Genomic DNA, 15,212 nt, shown 5'->3' on the forward strand with positions numbered 1-15,212 from the left:
GATGAAACTCTTGTTAGACTTGAGTTTAGGTATAGGACCCTGGGCCCACTGTTTGCATGGGCTATGTCCTGTGTTAAAGCAACATTATGAAGGATTTACTATTTCTGAGTGTAATTCCCCACTGTCATAAATAAGGACAGCTGTATAAATGCCTTTGTTATGATTACATTACGATCAAAAACTAGAAATTAACCAACTTTGCTAACAGCCAAACATCAAGCAAATGTAACAAAACAAGATACAGCAATACTAATAGTCCGAAGGAAAGAATGCCAGCTTTGGCTTTTATTAGACAAAGTTTTCACCACCATCCGTTGTTCTGTTGATTTATGCAACCTATCGAGATGTGCTACTTAGTGGTTCTGAACATGTGCATGATCCTAAGTGCAGTCTGTTTCCACACCCATAAATCTCTGCAACCTTGCTGTTGGGCATGCCGGACAGGCGCAGACATGGAGAACTTCAAACCCCCGTCACTGCTGATGCTCACCGGTAATATAGCTGAAAACTGGCGTAGACGAGAACAACGGTTTCGGCTGTATATGGTTAGGTGCGTTGGACATAGAAGAGACGGTGAAAGTAGCCATTCTCCTTCAGACTGTTGGCGAAGAGGCACTAGAAGTGTACAACACACTCACAATCAAGCATGAGCCTCGTCAATGCCCAGCTTATGGTGCAGTATGTCACAAATGCGGAAAACACAACTATTTCTCAAAGGTATGTAGAGTAGGCACTGAGAAAAGTCAAAAACTGTAAAGAACATAGAGAGTGAAGTGAACTCTTTATACATTGACATGGTTCATAATGATAACAAAGAAGCAGCACAAAAAACTAAAGACACTGTGTGGCATGAAACAGCCACAATCATATCAAGGCATGTGTGGAGCTGCAGCTGGTAAAAAGGGTTGAGACATTCACAGCAAAGTTGCCGCAGCCAGAAAAACCTCCAGCAACCAAAGAGGAGCTGATTGAAAGATACGCAGATGTCTTCACAGGACTGGGTGAGTTTCCACCACATCCACATGACCCAACCGCCACACCTGTGATTGACGCCTGCAGAAATGTACCCCTCTCTATCATGGACTCCCTGAGAGAGACACTGGAGGACTAGGAGAAAAGGAAGGTGATAACACCTTGAGCCAAGAGAACGGATGAACAGTCTTGTTGCTACAAAGAAAAAGAACAGTGCGTTAAGGGTGTGTTTGGACCCTTGCTACCTGAATCAGGCAGTCAAGCGCCAGCAGTACTCCATCCCTACTCCATCCCTACTCCTGAAGATGTGTGCAGCAGACTAGCTGGGAAATCCATCTTCTCCATCTTGGATGAAAAGGATGTATACTGGCAGATCAAGCTAGACAAGCCATCGTCAAAGCTGTGCACCTTCAACACGCCGTGGAGCCGGTTCCGATTCCTCAGACTCCCATTCGGGATCAAGTCTGCTAGCGAGGTGTTTCAACAGAAGAACTGCGATCTCAGGTGTATACGTCATAGCAGATGAAATGATAATCGCAGCGTCAGAGCAGGAACATGATGAAATCCTGCAGAAAGTCATGGAGAGCAAAGGCAGCAAAGGTGAAGTTTAACAAAGATAAAATCCAGTTTAAAGTTGACAGTGAGATACATGGGACACGTCATAACGACAGCAGGACAGAGGGCTGACGACACAAAGATCAAAGCAATTGTCGACACGCCAGCCCCAGAAGACAAACAAAGCCTCCAACGCCTGCAAGGAATGCTGCAACAACTGCAAAGGATGATCTAAGCATCACATACACACCAGGCAGGCACATGTACATTGCCGACACACTCTCACGCGCTATTGCGAGCAGGGACGGCAGAAATGTTGACGAGAACCCCTGTGATGAAAGAGTTGTGTATGCCTTAGAGGCCACAGACGCCCTGAGTGAGGAAACACTCATACAAAAGGTTGGCCTACGAAGAAGCGAAGTCTAGACAGAGAACTACACTGCTACTGAGCGATGCGGCAAAATATCAGCATACATCTCGCTCACCAAGGAGTGCAGCGCACAAAGGCCAAAGCACAAAAAGTCCTGTACTGGCCTGGCATGGCACGAGACATAGAGACAATGGTGGAGAAGTGCGTGCAGTGCCAGCAGCTACAGCCTAAACACCAGGCAGAGCCACTTGTCCCACATCAGGTTCCAGACCTGCCATGGATGAAAGTCGGAGCTGACATCTTCGAGCTGAGTGGTCAGTCGTATCTTCTGTTAGTCGATTACCTGACCAAATATCCTGAGGTGCTCAACATACCTGATAAAACGGCTTACACGGTTATTCAGAAAATGAAGTCGGTTTTCTTTCAGAATCATGTCCCATTCGCCAGCTATGAAATGAAGTCATTTGCGGATTCCTGGGAATCCAAACTCTCACATTCTAGCCCAGGTTTTCCCTCTTCAAATGGAATGGCTGAGCGGGCCATAAAGACTGTGAGACATACGCTGAAGAAAGCCATGCACTAATCCACATCTGGTGTTGTTGTCATTGAGGAACACACCGGTGACAGGACTGAACATCTTGCCTGCACAAATGTTGATGGGAAGAATCCTGTGGAGCACACTTCCATGTTCCAGTGCCGTGCTGAAACAGTCAACCCCACATCACATCCAGGACAAATACAGGACCTGCAGTCACGTCAAAAGCAACACTACGACCAGCATGCAAAGTCACTGCCGGCGTTGTCCCCAGGTGACACCTTACACATGCAGACACAGTGCGGTTGGGAGCCTGCAGTTGTCATCAGGCAGAGAGATGAACCATGCTCCTACACAGTGCAGACACTGGCAGGAAGGATGCTCAGTAGGAACAGGTGACATCTGAGGAAAATACACCCGAGTCTCTTCAGAGACACTCGCTTTGAGGAACATTTGGACTCAGAGTTACAAGCTTCTCAAGACACGTGAGTCAGATGATACACCATCGCAAGACCCGCCACCACAAGATCCTCCCACTGTGAGTATGGACAGTAGACCTACATGCTACACCAGAGGTGGTAGAGCGGTCAGACGCGCTGCCAGGTATAGAGACTGATCTCATGGACAATTCATGTTGTTGTTCAACAAGTGAGCTTTGAAGGTTTAAAAAAACAAAAAAGCAAAAAAAAGGCACAAGAAATAGCACACTTGCAGTTGAAAGGAAGGGGGTGATGGAGTGCTTAACTTGAAATGTTTTATGTATGTCCAAAATGTTTACATGCTTCATAGTTTGAGAATATTGGTTTGGAATGATTTATGGGAAGTCATTGGTTCATTGAAAACATGCTTTATTAATTATTGAAATATAGCAGCAGCAGACTTAAAAAAGAGATTTATGGCAGGATGTGTATAATAAAACTCATGGAGCTAGTCCGCAATTACCGAGATTGTTATGATGTCTCCTCGAGGTTTGCTATGTTTGGTTTATTTACGTTGTGCAAATTCGGAGGTTGTCAAGGAAGATGATCCGGTGTGGGTGAGGAACGATCCGGCCCTGGTCTGCCCCCTTGTGGACTCACGTTTAATCCTTCATTTACTCGCAAAGTATGCAGGCAAGTATGTGAACAATGCTGCCTGTCTACGCCTACGCATTGTTAAAAAGCAAGTCGGGGGCTATAGGTTGTTTTAACTCCTATCTGTCTTTACTCCTATGAGCTTATCCTACAATAGCTCCACTGCCAGTGGCATTTTTCCATGCCTCTTAAAACGGCAATTTTGAACTCCGTTTCCTGGCTGTACCTATGTTTTGGAAATCACATGACCTACATCATCTGTAACCGTCATTTGATGCGTTTGAGATGTGCGAACTTTGCGCAGCCGGAGAAAACCAACTGCGGCCTCCCGACTAGCCACCTGCAGCCGCCTTGCTCCCGCGAGTTTTTAATGTCATGTGACATGGTGACGTTTTGCAGCACCGGAGAAAGGCGGACAGAATTTCTAACCAGCATGCCTTATGTTAAGTGTAGCATGCATCACATTAAGTCAGTGCCGCGCAGCGCCGCATGAAGTCAAATGCACCTTTTATCATGTGTCTACGTTGTACGGGTGCTAGAGGTTACGGGTGCTAGAATGTGCTTATGACCCACATTAGCCCAAAGCTGCTAGCTGGAAGTGATTTTCAACAAAATCCTAAGCCAAATGCTAGTGCTTCTGTTTCTACTTCTACAGCTGGAAATATAACAACAGAATTAGAGCAGATCCAGCAGGTCCAACAATGTCATTAGTTATTGTAGAAATCTGTGTCATAAGACGTTATCACATTTTCTCCACAACCTTTACACCTCAGAGTGGAAAAACTGTGGAGAATTTTCTTATGTTTCTATTCATAACAGATTCAGAGCCTCTGGTCCTCCTCCACTGAGAGGATGTTTACACATCACTCTGTGTGTGTGTGTGTGTGTGTGTGTGTGTGTGTGTGTGTGTGTGTGTCATCCGGGTTGAGCAGAGTCATGCATTTTTCCATTACCCTCATCAAATCAATGTTAAACACTCTTCCTCTATCTACTGTCCCTGAACAACCACAGTGTGTGTGTGTGTGTTACCAAAATGCCTGATCAATAAGCAGATAGGCTATTTGATCAGTAAAAACTGGGACAACCAGTCTGCCTTATGTGGTTTCCAGATAAACTGCTTCTGATTCAAATCAGTTTGTTATTTCACAGCAGCTCAACTTAATTTCTGTTTACTTCTTCTACTTCTAAAAATAAAGAATTTTATAACTTTGGTCTCTTTTCCTGCGCCATCAACAGGGTGACATTTGTAGCTTTGAGTGAAATGCCTCAACAATTGGATGGATTGCCATGAAATTTGATACAGACATTCATGTCCCCCTCAGGATGAGTGTAATAACTTCCATCTAGTGCCATTATCAGTATCAATACTTTGATATATGAATTAATACTTGCAAAACTAATGACATTCCTGTCAGACTCAGCTCTACTATGTGTCTATTTCCAGTTAGCAAATATTAGGATGCAAACATGCTTAACTAAGACAGTGATCATTACCTGTTTAACATCAGCATGTTAGCATGCTGTTAGCATTTAGCACAGCTTCACAGAGCCGCTAGCATGGCTGTAGACTTTTAGACTGTATTCAGAATTGCACACTAACATACTATTCATAATAAAAGGCTTTGCACTCCAAAACTGTATTATTGTGTGTGTTATGTTTTTCGTTACAGACAGAAACCTTGCACACTGGATGTGATGCATTTTATTATTCTATTTGCTTAAAAAGTCATGATACAAGATAAAATAAGAATCGTCAGCAGTGAGGATGATTTTGTGGCTTGGTGCTGTCTCTCCGTCTCCTGCTCCCTCTCTGTCTGTGTTGCTGTCCTCATCCTCTATTTCACCCTCCTCCTTGTCATCATCATCCACCTGAATATTATCGTCAGACCTGTTGAAGGCAGCTTTCTGAGTTATGAAATGAAAATCAAACCGGTTCTGAAAATTTTAATGATGGACGAAATTTTTGGAGTCAGTGTCTGATTGACACAACATGAGTTTGTATTTATTTTCACGTGAGTACTGTATGTTGTGCGTTCTGTGTGTACTAGATAAGCAAAAATCTCTGAGTATGCGCTGTGAGCTAACTGAATACTAAACCGCCCCAAATTTGATACAGTCACATGACTGTCCTGCTTGCTTGAGTACTTCAGTGCAAACAGTCTGCAGTAAATACTGACTGAGTATGTAGTAGGCAGTATGTTGACATGCTATTTCGAATACAGTCTTGATCAAATGTAGCTTCCAGACAAAAAACATTCTTACATTTGGCCAATAACACAGCCAATCAGGATTTGTACGGTTCCCATCAGACAGGGACTGTATGCAGCCTGAGAGGCTAAACTCGGGGCATAAAAGGAAAATTAAAAGACACTGGCCCATCCATCAGCCAAACGCTCTGCCTGTTTTCTGTCAACCCCACAGAGGTGTCATCAGGCAACCATGTCGTCATGACGACGGCTCAGTAAACCGCCTCTGCTTCAGCTGTGGCTAACGGTAACCATAGGTCACCACAGCAACAGTAAACATCCAGGAGGCCCGGGGTTGATGTGGCGATCTGAGAGGGTGTTTATGTGAAGTGGAACATAGAGGTTTTCTCCCTGCAGCTCCTACAGGAAAGAGATTATAACCAGAGAAATAAAAAAAATGTGAAGATCAAATAATAATAAAAAAAAATTAAGTAATCTTAATCTAATAAAAACTATCTGATAAAAACAAAAGGATATATAAGACAAAATGAAGGAAATACTTAAAAATGCATTTACATGATCAAAAATAAATAAGATAAAGAACAATTTACTGTTCACGAAGCCCTGCCCCCCTTAGTTACTGTTACTACACCTGTCAAGCTTTTCATTCTCACACTGCACATGTCCAATTTACAATAAAAGGGTAAACAATCAAAATTCAAAAGTAATTTGACAAATGATGGACAGAAGTTAAGAAAAGCTGCTTCCATTTTCTAGCTAACAACTGTTAATTTTACTGACAGTAACAGGCAGTTAGCCTTAACTCTGCTCTAAACCCCATCTTAAACAGGTCTTTTTGTAATGTAACCTGTCTCCTGACAAAACAATGTAGTTATCCAAAAATATGCTACTTTTGGAAGTAACTTTAAGCGACTTCTATATGTAGTAAGCTAGTTACCTGTTAATGTGTCCCTGACAAACATAACAATTGTCACTTTGGATAAAAGTGTCAGCTAAATGAATAAATGTAATGTAAAGTTAGTAGCTTATGTTAGAGCAGATATACACACAGTTTAATCCATTATAGTTTTGAAGGGAACCAGCACATCACTAATCCATTACTTGTGTTTTTGGGTGGAACAAGCTAAAAAAAGACCCATGTGTCCAAACTCTTTGATTTTTACTACAGCCCCGTGAACACCACTACAACATGTGGAGAAATCCAAAGACTGAAAGACCTGTTGTGCCTAGTGATGGTTGCTAAACTATGCGTGGACAATCGCTATTTTGAGTAGGGGTTTTCTGAGCGGTTGGTTGGGACTGACTTTTGAATCATCTTCACGTAAATGATAAAAACAAACAATTAAAAAAAAAAATTTTTTATTGAGGAATGTTCCTTTAAGACTTTATTCTGCACAGTGTTGAACTGAAAACAGTAGAAACCGCAGAAGAACAGCACAGTGGACTCAGTGGAAACTACAGGACATCCTGACTGGTCACCTGTTCATACACAGACACACACACACACACACACACACACACACACACTGAACACTCATCCAACCTTTAACCCGACAGTGATGATCCTTTACAGTCAGTCTGAAGTTTTAAATTTAGGTCATCCAGAGTAAAAGTCACAAATATTAGAAGACCAAATGGTCAAACAGGAAAATGAGTTGCTCACAGTGATCACAGCGACTTACAGTATGTAACTGTCCACTGATTCAGTTTGCTGCTGACTTGCTAAGAATGAAAATCACTGCAGACACCATCGTCCACGGTATCACAACCAAAGGGAACTTCAACGAGTCAAAGAAAGTCCAGCCTGATGCTCCTGGTAGGCACATGTCCTCAGAGGACAGCCAGGTCGTGGCAGCTCTTTGACCGCACTTTGACTGCCATGCGCTGGTTGTTGCGTGCTACCAGCCGGTCCAGCAAGCGCCGAGCCTTCTGGGTAAGGCTCTCTTTGCGTTTGTAGATTGAGCGTCGGCGCTGGACGGCCTCGCTGCCGTCCCGACGGAGGCGGATCTGTCGGACCACGCCTTCGAACAGCTCGGCCACATTGTGCTGAAGAGGTGCCGACGTCTCAATGAACTTACAGTCAAACACCACAGCACAGGCTCGGCCCTCTGTGAAAAAAAGACATACAAAAAGTGAATACATTATTATAATAGCATCAGTCAGTTGTTACCTGTAATTCATTTGTTGTATATTGGTATGTGTATGTATGTATCCCCGGTGACCTGTGACCCCAACCTTCCACAGCAACTTCTCTGGATCGGACCAGGTCACTCTTGTTGCCCACAAGGATGATGGGAATGTTTTCGGCCTGGCGGATGCGTCGCAGTGTGATACGGAGCTCAGAGGCAGAGTCAAAGCTGGAGCGGTCGGTGACGGAGTAGACGATGACATAAGCACTCCCGACCTTCAGATATTCATCCTGTGAGAAATCGTCCTCCCCCTCCTGAAAGGAAGGGAGACATGGAACTGAATTCAGCAGTCAGAAAAACACTGTGAAGTCACAGCATTATGAACGGTGATGCCAACAAAAACAAATAAACTATAAATCTTTAAACTGAACTGATTTTTGGAGTCAGCAAAGTGATTTGTGATTTCCATCTCTCAACCTCAGAGGTCAACCAAAAGGTTCGAACTGTCATATACTGAAAGTGTTTCCCTAGTGGCCCTTAAACTGCTGCTGTTCCACAATAAAAGCCTCTCTAAAAGGCATTTAGTGTGAAGGAGCAAGTTTACCTTGATCACACAGCAACCGTGCAAGCTCATTAATAGTGATCCACATAAATTTTTTTGTCAGTGGTCGGCATGTGCATTGCCTGACACTCACTATTTTTAAATAATTTAACTTGTATGTAAAGAAAGAACATAAACTTATAGGTTTTGTAACAGTATTTTGTAAAATGTGCCTTTTCATAAGGTTTTTCCAATTGAAAATACCAACAAAAGTTCTCCTTCTAAATGGCATTTTTGTGATGTCAATATTTATAACACGAATGATATGTAGTAAGTAGGAGGTGCTTTTGTAGCATTGATCTATTATCTGAAACATAACCTGTCCCTGAGCAGTTTAGCCTTTCAGCATAAGTTACCATGGTGAAGTACCCCAGTAAGAAGTGAACCACCATCGTAGGACTGAAAACCCAGGGTTAATCCTGAAGTTACCTTGCTAACCTCAAATCCTGCTTCAAAGTAGTGGCCCAGGTCCTGTTGCAGGATGCCGTGTACCCATAATCCTCGAAAATGACATCTAATGCTCCACAACTGTACTTCATCAACACATACAAACAATGTACCAGTTTATCGTTCTCCCAGGTATCCATGACGATTAGTGTGGTTTCTTCTCCATCTACTGTCAGTGTCCGCTCATATGTGTCCTCTGAGACAAACAATAAACAACAAGAGTAACAATGTGCAGTCACGCTAGCAGCCCTGTGAGGCTGTACAGTGGTGCTTTGAGCTAAACGCTAACGTCAGCATGCTAACATGCTCACAATAACAATGTTAGCATGCTGATGTTTAGCAGGAAAAATGTTTGCAATTAGTTCATCATCCAGTTTAGCATGTGATAATGCTGGGAATGAAACCAACATATTGACACGTTTAAAACCTGATAATGGTGCTACATGAAAAGTCAGGGGAGTTAATATAGTTATAAATTTCATGGCACTTCATGGTAATCTGTCCCACAGTTGTTGAGAGATTTCAGTCTGGACCAAAGTAGTGGACCGATATCACCAGAGACATGACGTGAGCAACAACCTGGCAAACAAGATTGACAAGTATTAATAAGTTGAATTAACAACCGCAACAAGAACAATAAATACATGTAAAACTAAAGCAGAGTGTAACAAGACACAGAGCTCAGTCAGCCTTCCAATTAACAGCAGACAGGCTCTGCCCACCATGTCAGACTTTCATGGATCAATACAGGTTGTCAATTATGGCCTTAGGCCAATGGCACATGACACAGGAGCGGATCGATGATGTCAGGTCAGTCAGGCTTGTGATGTCAGAAAGTCAGAAACTGAGCACTGATCTCCTGAGGACTGAGCTGGAGTATGAAAGCTACAACACAACAATAAAACATAGAAGACTGATGGTGTACTCCAGTTACTCAGTCTGTCAGAAGAACAGAAGGTCAAAGGTCAAGGTGGATATTGTTATCTTTGGACAGAGCCAGACTAGCTGCTTCCCCTCATTTCCAGTCTTTATGCTAAGATAAGCTAAGTTGCCGGCCTATGTCAGTAGCTTCATATTTTCTGTACTCGAGAGAGTGGTTTTAATCTTCTCATCTAACTCTTGGCAAGAAAGCAAGTAAGTGCATTTCCCGAAGTGCCACACTTGTCTTTAATACATCCTATCAGGTTGCTCCCCTGCTAGCTTGACCAGCAACTAAACAAAATCTCCTTTAGCCAAGAAACCCTATAGACCACCAAGAAACATTTGTAAAGAAGAAGATACATAGTTTAACATCAAACTTATATTGAAGCATAGTCATGAAAAGAAGACAAGATTGACTAGTTTATAGCTGTTCTCTTCCAATGCGATATTAATTATTTCCTCTGCATGTTTGCATCATTTCCTATCCATGCATGATATCTGAATAATCCCTGCCAGAAATGATGGAAACCAGTGTTATGAGGAACAAATGCAGATTGCAAATATATCAAACAGCTGCTACAACAAAGAAGCAGCTGATAAAAGGATCAACAAGAAAACATACCAAATATTGTCTTTGTTTAAAGGGGACATATGTTTTTTGGCTTTTCCCTTTCCTTTATTGAGTTATATATCTTTTTTGTGCATGTAATGTTTGCAAAGTGAAAAAGCCCAAAGTCTACCCCAAAGGGAGTTCCCATCTCCCACAGAAAACACTGCTCCTGAACTACTTGAAAACTGCTCGATTGTAGTCCAGCCTTTACTTCCAAACTTACCTGTGTCACTATGTAACAGGTGTCATTATGCTCGACTAGTGGCTAGTGTGGCAAGGCCTTGAACTAAATATGAAATTTAAATAACGTTAGATACCCTCCAGGCAGTAAATGGACATAAAGTTGTTACTGTGACGTAGAGACAGTGTACAGTTATAACATTATGTATGATAGATAAATTTGATACAAATAAATAACTTTCCACTCTAAAACGTCTTGATCCAGTCTAGGTTGCGAAGCTGCTCCAGGCTCGGGCTCGAACATGTATGGCTGAACTGAAGCCGTGGTTAACGGCTGAAGAGGCTTTGTCAGGACCCACCCTACTCTCCTTCTGTGTGTTCAGAACAGGAGGAAATCTGAGGTTTTGGCTCACAATGATTTCTTTTAAATACTTTTACCTCATTATTTGAAGCTTTGGCCATGTTTAACATGAACATACAACATTGTAGATAAGTCATAAAACATGGAAAAGCATAAAAGGTCTCCTTTAACAGTTACAGATAACTAGATACACTGATCAGACAATGAAACGTAACAGCCCACCTCCAGGTTGTTCATCTTTCTCTGTGATCCCGGCAAAGATTCCTGCAAGGCTGGTCTTTCCTACGCCGTGATCGCCTAGCAACACTACTCTGTAAACACAATCCAAGTCGCTCTGTGAATCGTCCTCCGAGTCTGAACTCCACTGGGCGCGATAGTGGAGGGACTTGTCTCCAGGGTGGTAGGACGCCGACTTTCCCAAAGGAGGATGACTGCGCTGGGGACAGGGTTGCTCAGGGTCGGGCTGGGTACTGCCGGGGAACCGCTGGTCCCGAGTCCAGGATGGGTGCTGGTAGAAGTGGGCTGGAGGAATCGGGGTGCTGCCTCGCCGCTGCAGGGGCGACTTCTCTCTCTGGGTGTTGAGGGTCATGTTGCTAAGGTAAAGGTGGAGGATTCAGGTTTAAAATAAAATCTGGTTCACTATGGTCTTTAAGATTCTTAAAAGGTCTTTTGATTGACATTCAAAATGACCAAAGCACTTTGCTGTGACATAGCGAGCAAGTTGAATAGCTGAAACATAATGCTGCTGTTTTAGTTTTCTCTCCATATTCTAAGACAGAGGTCACCAACCATTTACAAGCAAAGATCACTTCTGCGGATCTGCAGCAGTTTAACTTCTCACCTTGCTGCAGTGTTATAGAAGTGTACTCCAGGCTGTGTCAGTGTGAGCTCTCCTGATTTTCTTCCTAGTTTAAGGGTCAAAACTTGACCCTAAATATGTTGACTTCCATAAAACACTTCCAAAAAGAAGTTATGTTGGCGACAATTTCACTGTGAAGAAGACTAAATTCTGATCTTACAGGAACATGAGTATGAAATCTCAAGCCTGGCAACACAACCACAGGGAAGTACCAGTATAGAAAATGTATTATATTTCACAAATTTGAGTCTGTAGCTGCTTGTAGGATTATGTGCTGCTCTTCATTCTACTCACCTCGCACAAACTATGCTCTCTTGCATGTTTTTTTTTTGTGAAACTGTTTTTGTTTTGTTTTGTTTTTATTATAGTTGATTTCCATTCTGTCTTAACATCTTGATAGGGGTATGTGGCCGGGGAGTAGAGAGAACTACTTCAGGGGCGTGGGGTACACCTCAACTTCAATCCAGAAATACGGTATGTTCACTGGTACCGGCTCAGATTACTAACTATTCAATAACTAGCTAGCTGATGAAGGACTAATTGACAGAGATACCAGCATGCTGTGGCCAGGTATATTTGAATTCCACTACAAATGAATTCCACTATAACCTGATAAAAACTTCTGAGCAGGTTAATGTCATTCCTTATTACGAGTTGTCATGAAAAGAGTTGATGGGAGAGACTTATGATAGAAAAGCCAGAGGCTGTTTATCCCGATATTTACATTGGGAGCACATTTCCTGTGACAGACTACACCCCTGTACATTTAGTATGATACTGAGCATGCTTAATATTGTGTTGTAAAGTTACTGTTACTTGGATTAGACAAGGTAACAGTGTGATTTTATGCTAGTTCACACATTATTTTTAAATAAAAAAGGTCTGTTAGCTCATTTACAATGAACAATATATACTGGGACGAGCAGTTGAAATTACTGTAGGTTTTGTGTAATTTACTAACTCAAAAAGTGATATATACATGTAATTTGGAACACGCCTTGCTCCATTCCCAGGTCAAATCCTGGTTACTAGAAGACCTCTAGAATGCATAAGACAGCAAAGACACACGAACAAACTCCTACAATAAATAATTCAAGTATTTAAAGGTGCCAAGTATAACAGTCAGTGATATTGAGGGCGAGTCTGACCAGGTCAGAGCTCCTATTAGTGAACAAGTTACTGTAACTTATTTCAGGTGAACAGAAAGAACTTTTTAAAATCCTGCAAAATTACTGTTCATCACCAGTAATTATATATAAAATTTCTGTTTAGTCACCCACAACATAACTACAAGCAGTCAGAAGGTCAAAAGTCAAATGCCACAGGTCTCTCATGTAAAATGTCAAATGACTGCTACTTAGCTAGTTGACAGGAGTTAACAAACTACATCTGGTGAAGATCAACCAGAACCTCTTTACAAACAAAGCAGAAGAAATGTATGTTTTCACATTTCCAAAGTACACATGTCTCTTTCTATAACTTTAACAAATGTAAAATTTGTTTCACATGTGATATTAAATGTGAAATGTCTGTTTTCGAATGTTAAATAATAATGTGTTAAAACTAAATATTTTTGTAAGCGACAGCTGAAAAACTCAATATGCAAAAATAACATGTAATAGATAGAGTAACTTACCGGACACCCCATGAACAGTCTGGTTTCCGTCCAACCACAGTAAACAGCAGAACTGAACTGAACCCTGTCTCTCTTTCTTTGTCTGTGTAACAGTACCCCGGTGCCACAGTAACCCGCCTGGGAAAAAAAGTTCCACAACAGCGTTAAAAATTCAGCAGTGGAATCACAGAGTTATCTGCCTCCCTCTGTGTGTGTGTGTCAGAGCGACAGCAGAGGAGAGACAGATAACTGAGGAGGGAGTGTGTGTGTGTGTGTGTGTGTGTGTGTGTGTTATTTTATCAGCTTGGAGGGTGAGCTGGCTTAGGAAACATTTTACCACTTCCTGTTTCACCCAAAAGACAAAATTTGGCTTCATGAAACAGTTCAGTCAGGAGAGACATGTTTACATATAAAACATTACATGATAAAACATTTTTTCTGGGGCTGAAGTCAGATTAAGGATGAGCTTTGTAGTCATCAGCATAAACCCCCAAAATACAGACAACTCAATGGACTGGATAAAAGCTTTAAAGGGGCCATGTGTAGTTGTCAGTAGCCTCTAGTGGCATGTGCTACCGCTCGAACTCATGACTGAGCACTCTACAGTGGCCAAAACAGAAACATAATCATCACACACTATGCTGGAAACTGTTGATGCATTGACTGCATTTAGCCGACAATATACGTCAACATTGTGTATCTTTCACCAGAGAGGCTGAGCAATGTCAGAATGGCTAAAATAATTTATTAGATAACAAAAACAGTTAATGAGCTAGCACACTTTAGTATAACAGTTAGGCCGTAGTAAGTAATGCTACTCTAGTGGATGGGTCTTCCACTGCGTTCTTGTCCTACGCCATTATTTTATATTATGTGGGTCACGTAAGTTACAGCGACTGAGACAGGCAAGGGAGCTGCACTGTGTACATTTAACTAGCCGTAAACTTGTCTTTGGGTGCTGTCTGTGTTTTTGTCTAAGAACTTTGAGTTATGAATTACTGAATTATGGTAGAAACTTGCTAACCAAACTAGCTAGCTCCATCCTCTTTTCGAAACGGTGATGTCCATCGCCATCTTGTCCATTGCCATCTTGTTTTTTTCAACCAGAAGTGACCACTTCCCCAACATGGTCTTCAAAACGTCTGAGTCAGACAGGGACTCATTTCATGGTTGGAGTCATGAGGTCACCCTCACACACCCTTAAGTGACACCTCTAGTCCAGTTTAGTTAATTGGCCCTCATTATTAATACAAAGTATAAATGGGGCAGCTTTAACCTGTGTGGCTAAAAGGACACGACCATCTATGTGTACAAGCTAACAAGTAGTGTACTAACTAGTTAAATGAAGCAGGGCCAGTTAACTGATGTCTAAATCTTCTCCCTGAATGTGTTATAGTAACATGTGTGACATAGTACAATAAGTTAACATTATCTCACACTTTAACATCTATTCTTATTACCATACCTGTAATATACGCCGCACTATAACACCTAATGAGGTATGTTGATATTTATACCTAATGGCATTTCCTTGTTTTCATTTAATGTCTCTGGCACTGTCAGATTGTTGTTTTTATATCTCTGAATGACTTGAAACCTGATTGGAGAGAATAACAAGCTCTCTTGAATCTGTTAGAGAAATATCACATCCATAAATCATCAACAAAAAACATTGTTATAAACTATAATATTCCTTTATACAATTTATTTTACAGCAATGTATATACATACAAAGTATCTCAAAATTATAAGATGTTATAAGACCAAATTGTGAGAC

General features: G+C 41.8%; 1 protein-coding gene across 2 annotated transcripts; it reads right to left on the reverse strand.

Moving 5' to 3' along the window:
- Positions 1–5,899: 5,899 nt before the first annotated feature.
- Positions 5,900–14,049, reverse strand: rem1 (RAS (RAD and GEM)-like GTP-binding 1). Of its 2 annotated transcripts, XR_006828975.1 has the most exons (6): positions 13,457–14,049; positions 11,184–11,554; positions 9,003–9,085; positions 7,948–8,155; positions 7,395–7,820; positions 5,900–6,111 (listed from the first exon to the last, which is right to left on the reverse strand). XR_006828975.1 is itself a non-coding variant. In XM_046075151.1 (5 exons), exons 2-5 carry the CDS (start codon positions 11,548–11,550, stop codon positions 7,543–7,545), a joined length of 936 nt encoding a protein of 311 aa, XP_045931107.1. In that variant the 5' UTR covers positions 11,551–11,554; positions 13,457–14,049; the 3' UTR covers positions 7,061–7,542. The 2 variants fall into 2 exon arrangements, 1 of the variants encoding a protein (XP_045931107.1); XM_046075151.1 differs by lacking the exon at positions 5,900–6,111 and having other exon boundaries at positions 7,061–7,820.
- Positions 14,050–15,212: the final 1,163 nt, after the last annotated feature.

This window comes from Micropterus dolomieu, linkage group LG18, assembly GCF_021292245.1.
Source record: "Micropterus dolomieu isolate WLL.071019.BEF.003 ecotype Adirondacks linkage group LG18, ASM2129224v1, whole genome shotgun sequence".
NCBI lineage: Eukaryota > Metazoa > Chordata > Actinopteri > Centrarchiformes > Centrarchidae > Micropterus > Micropterus dolomieu.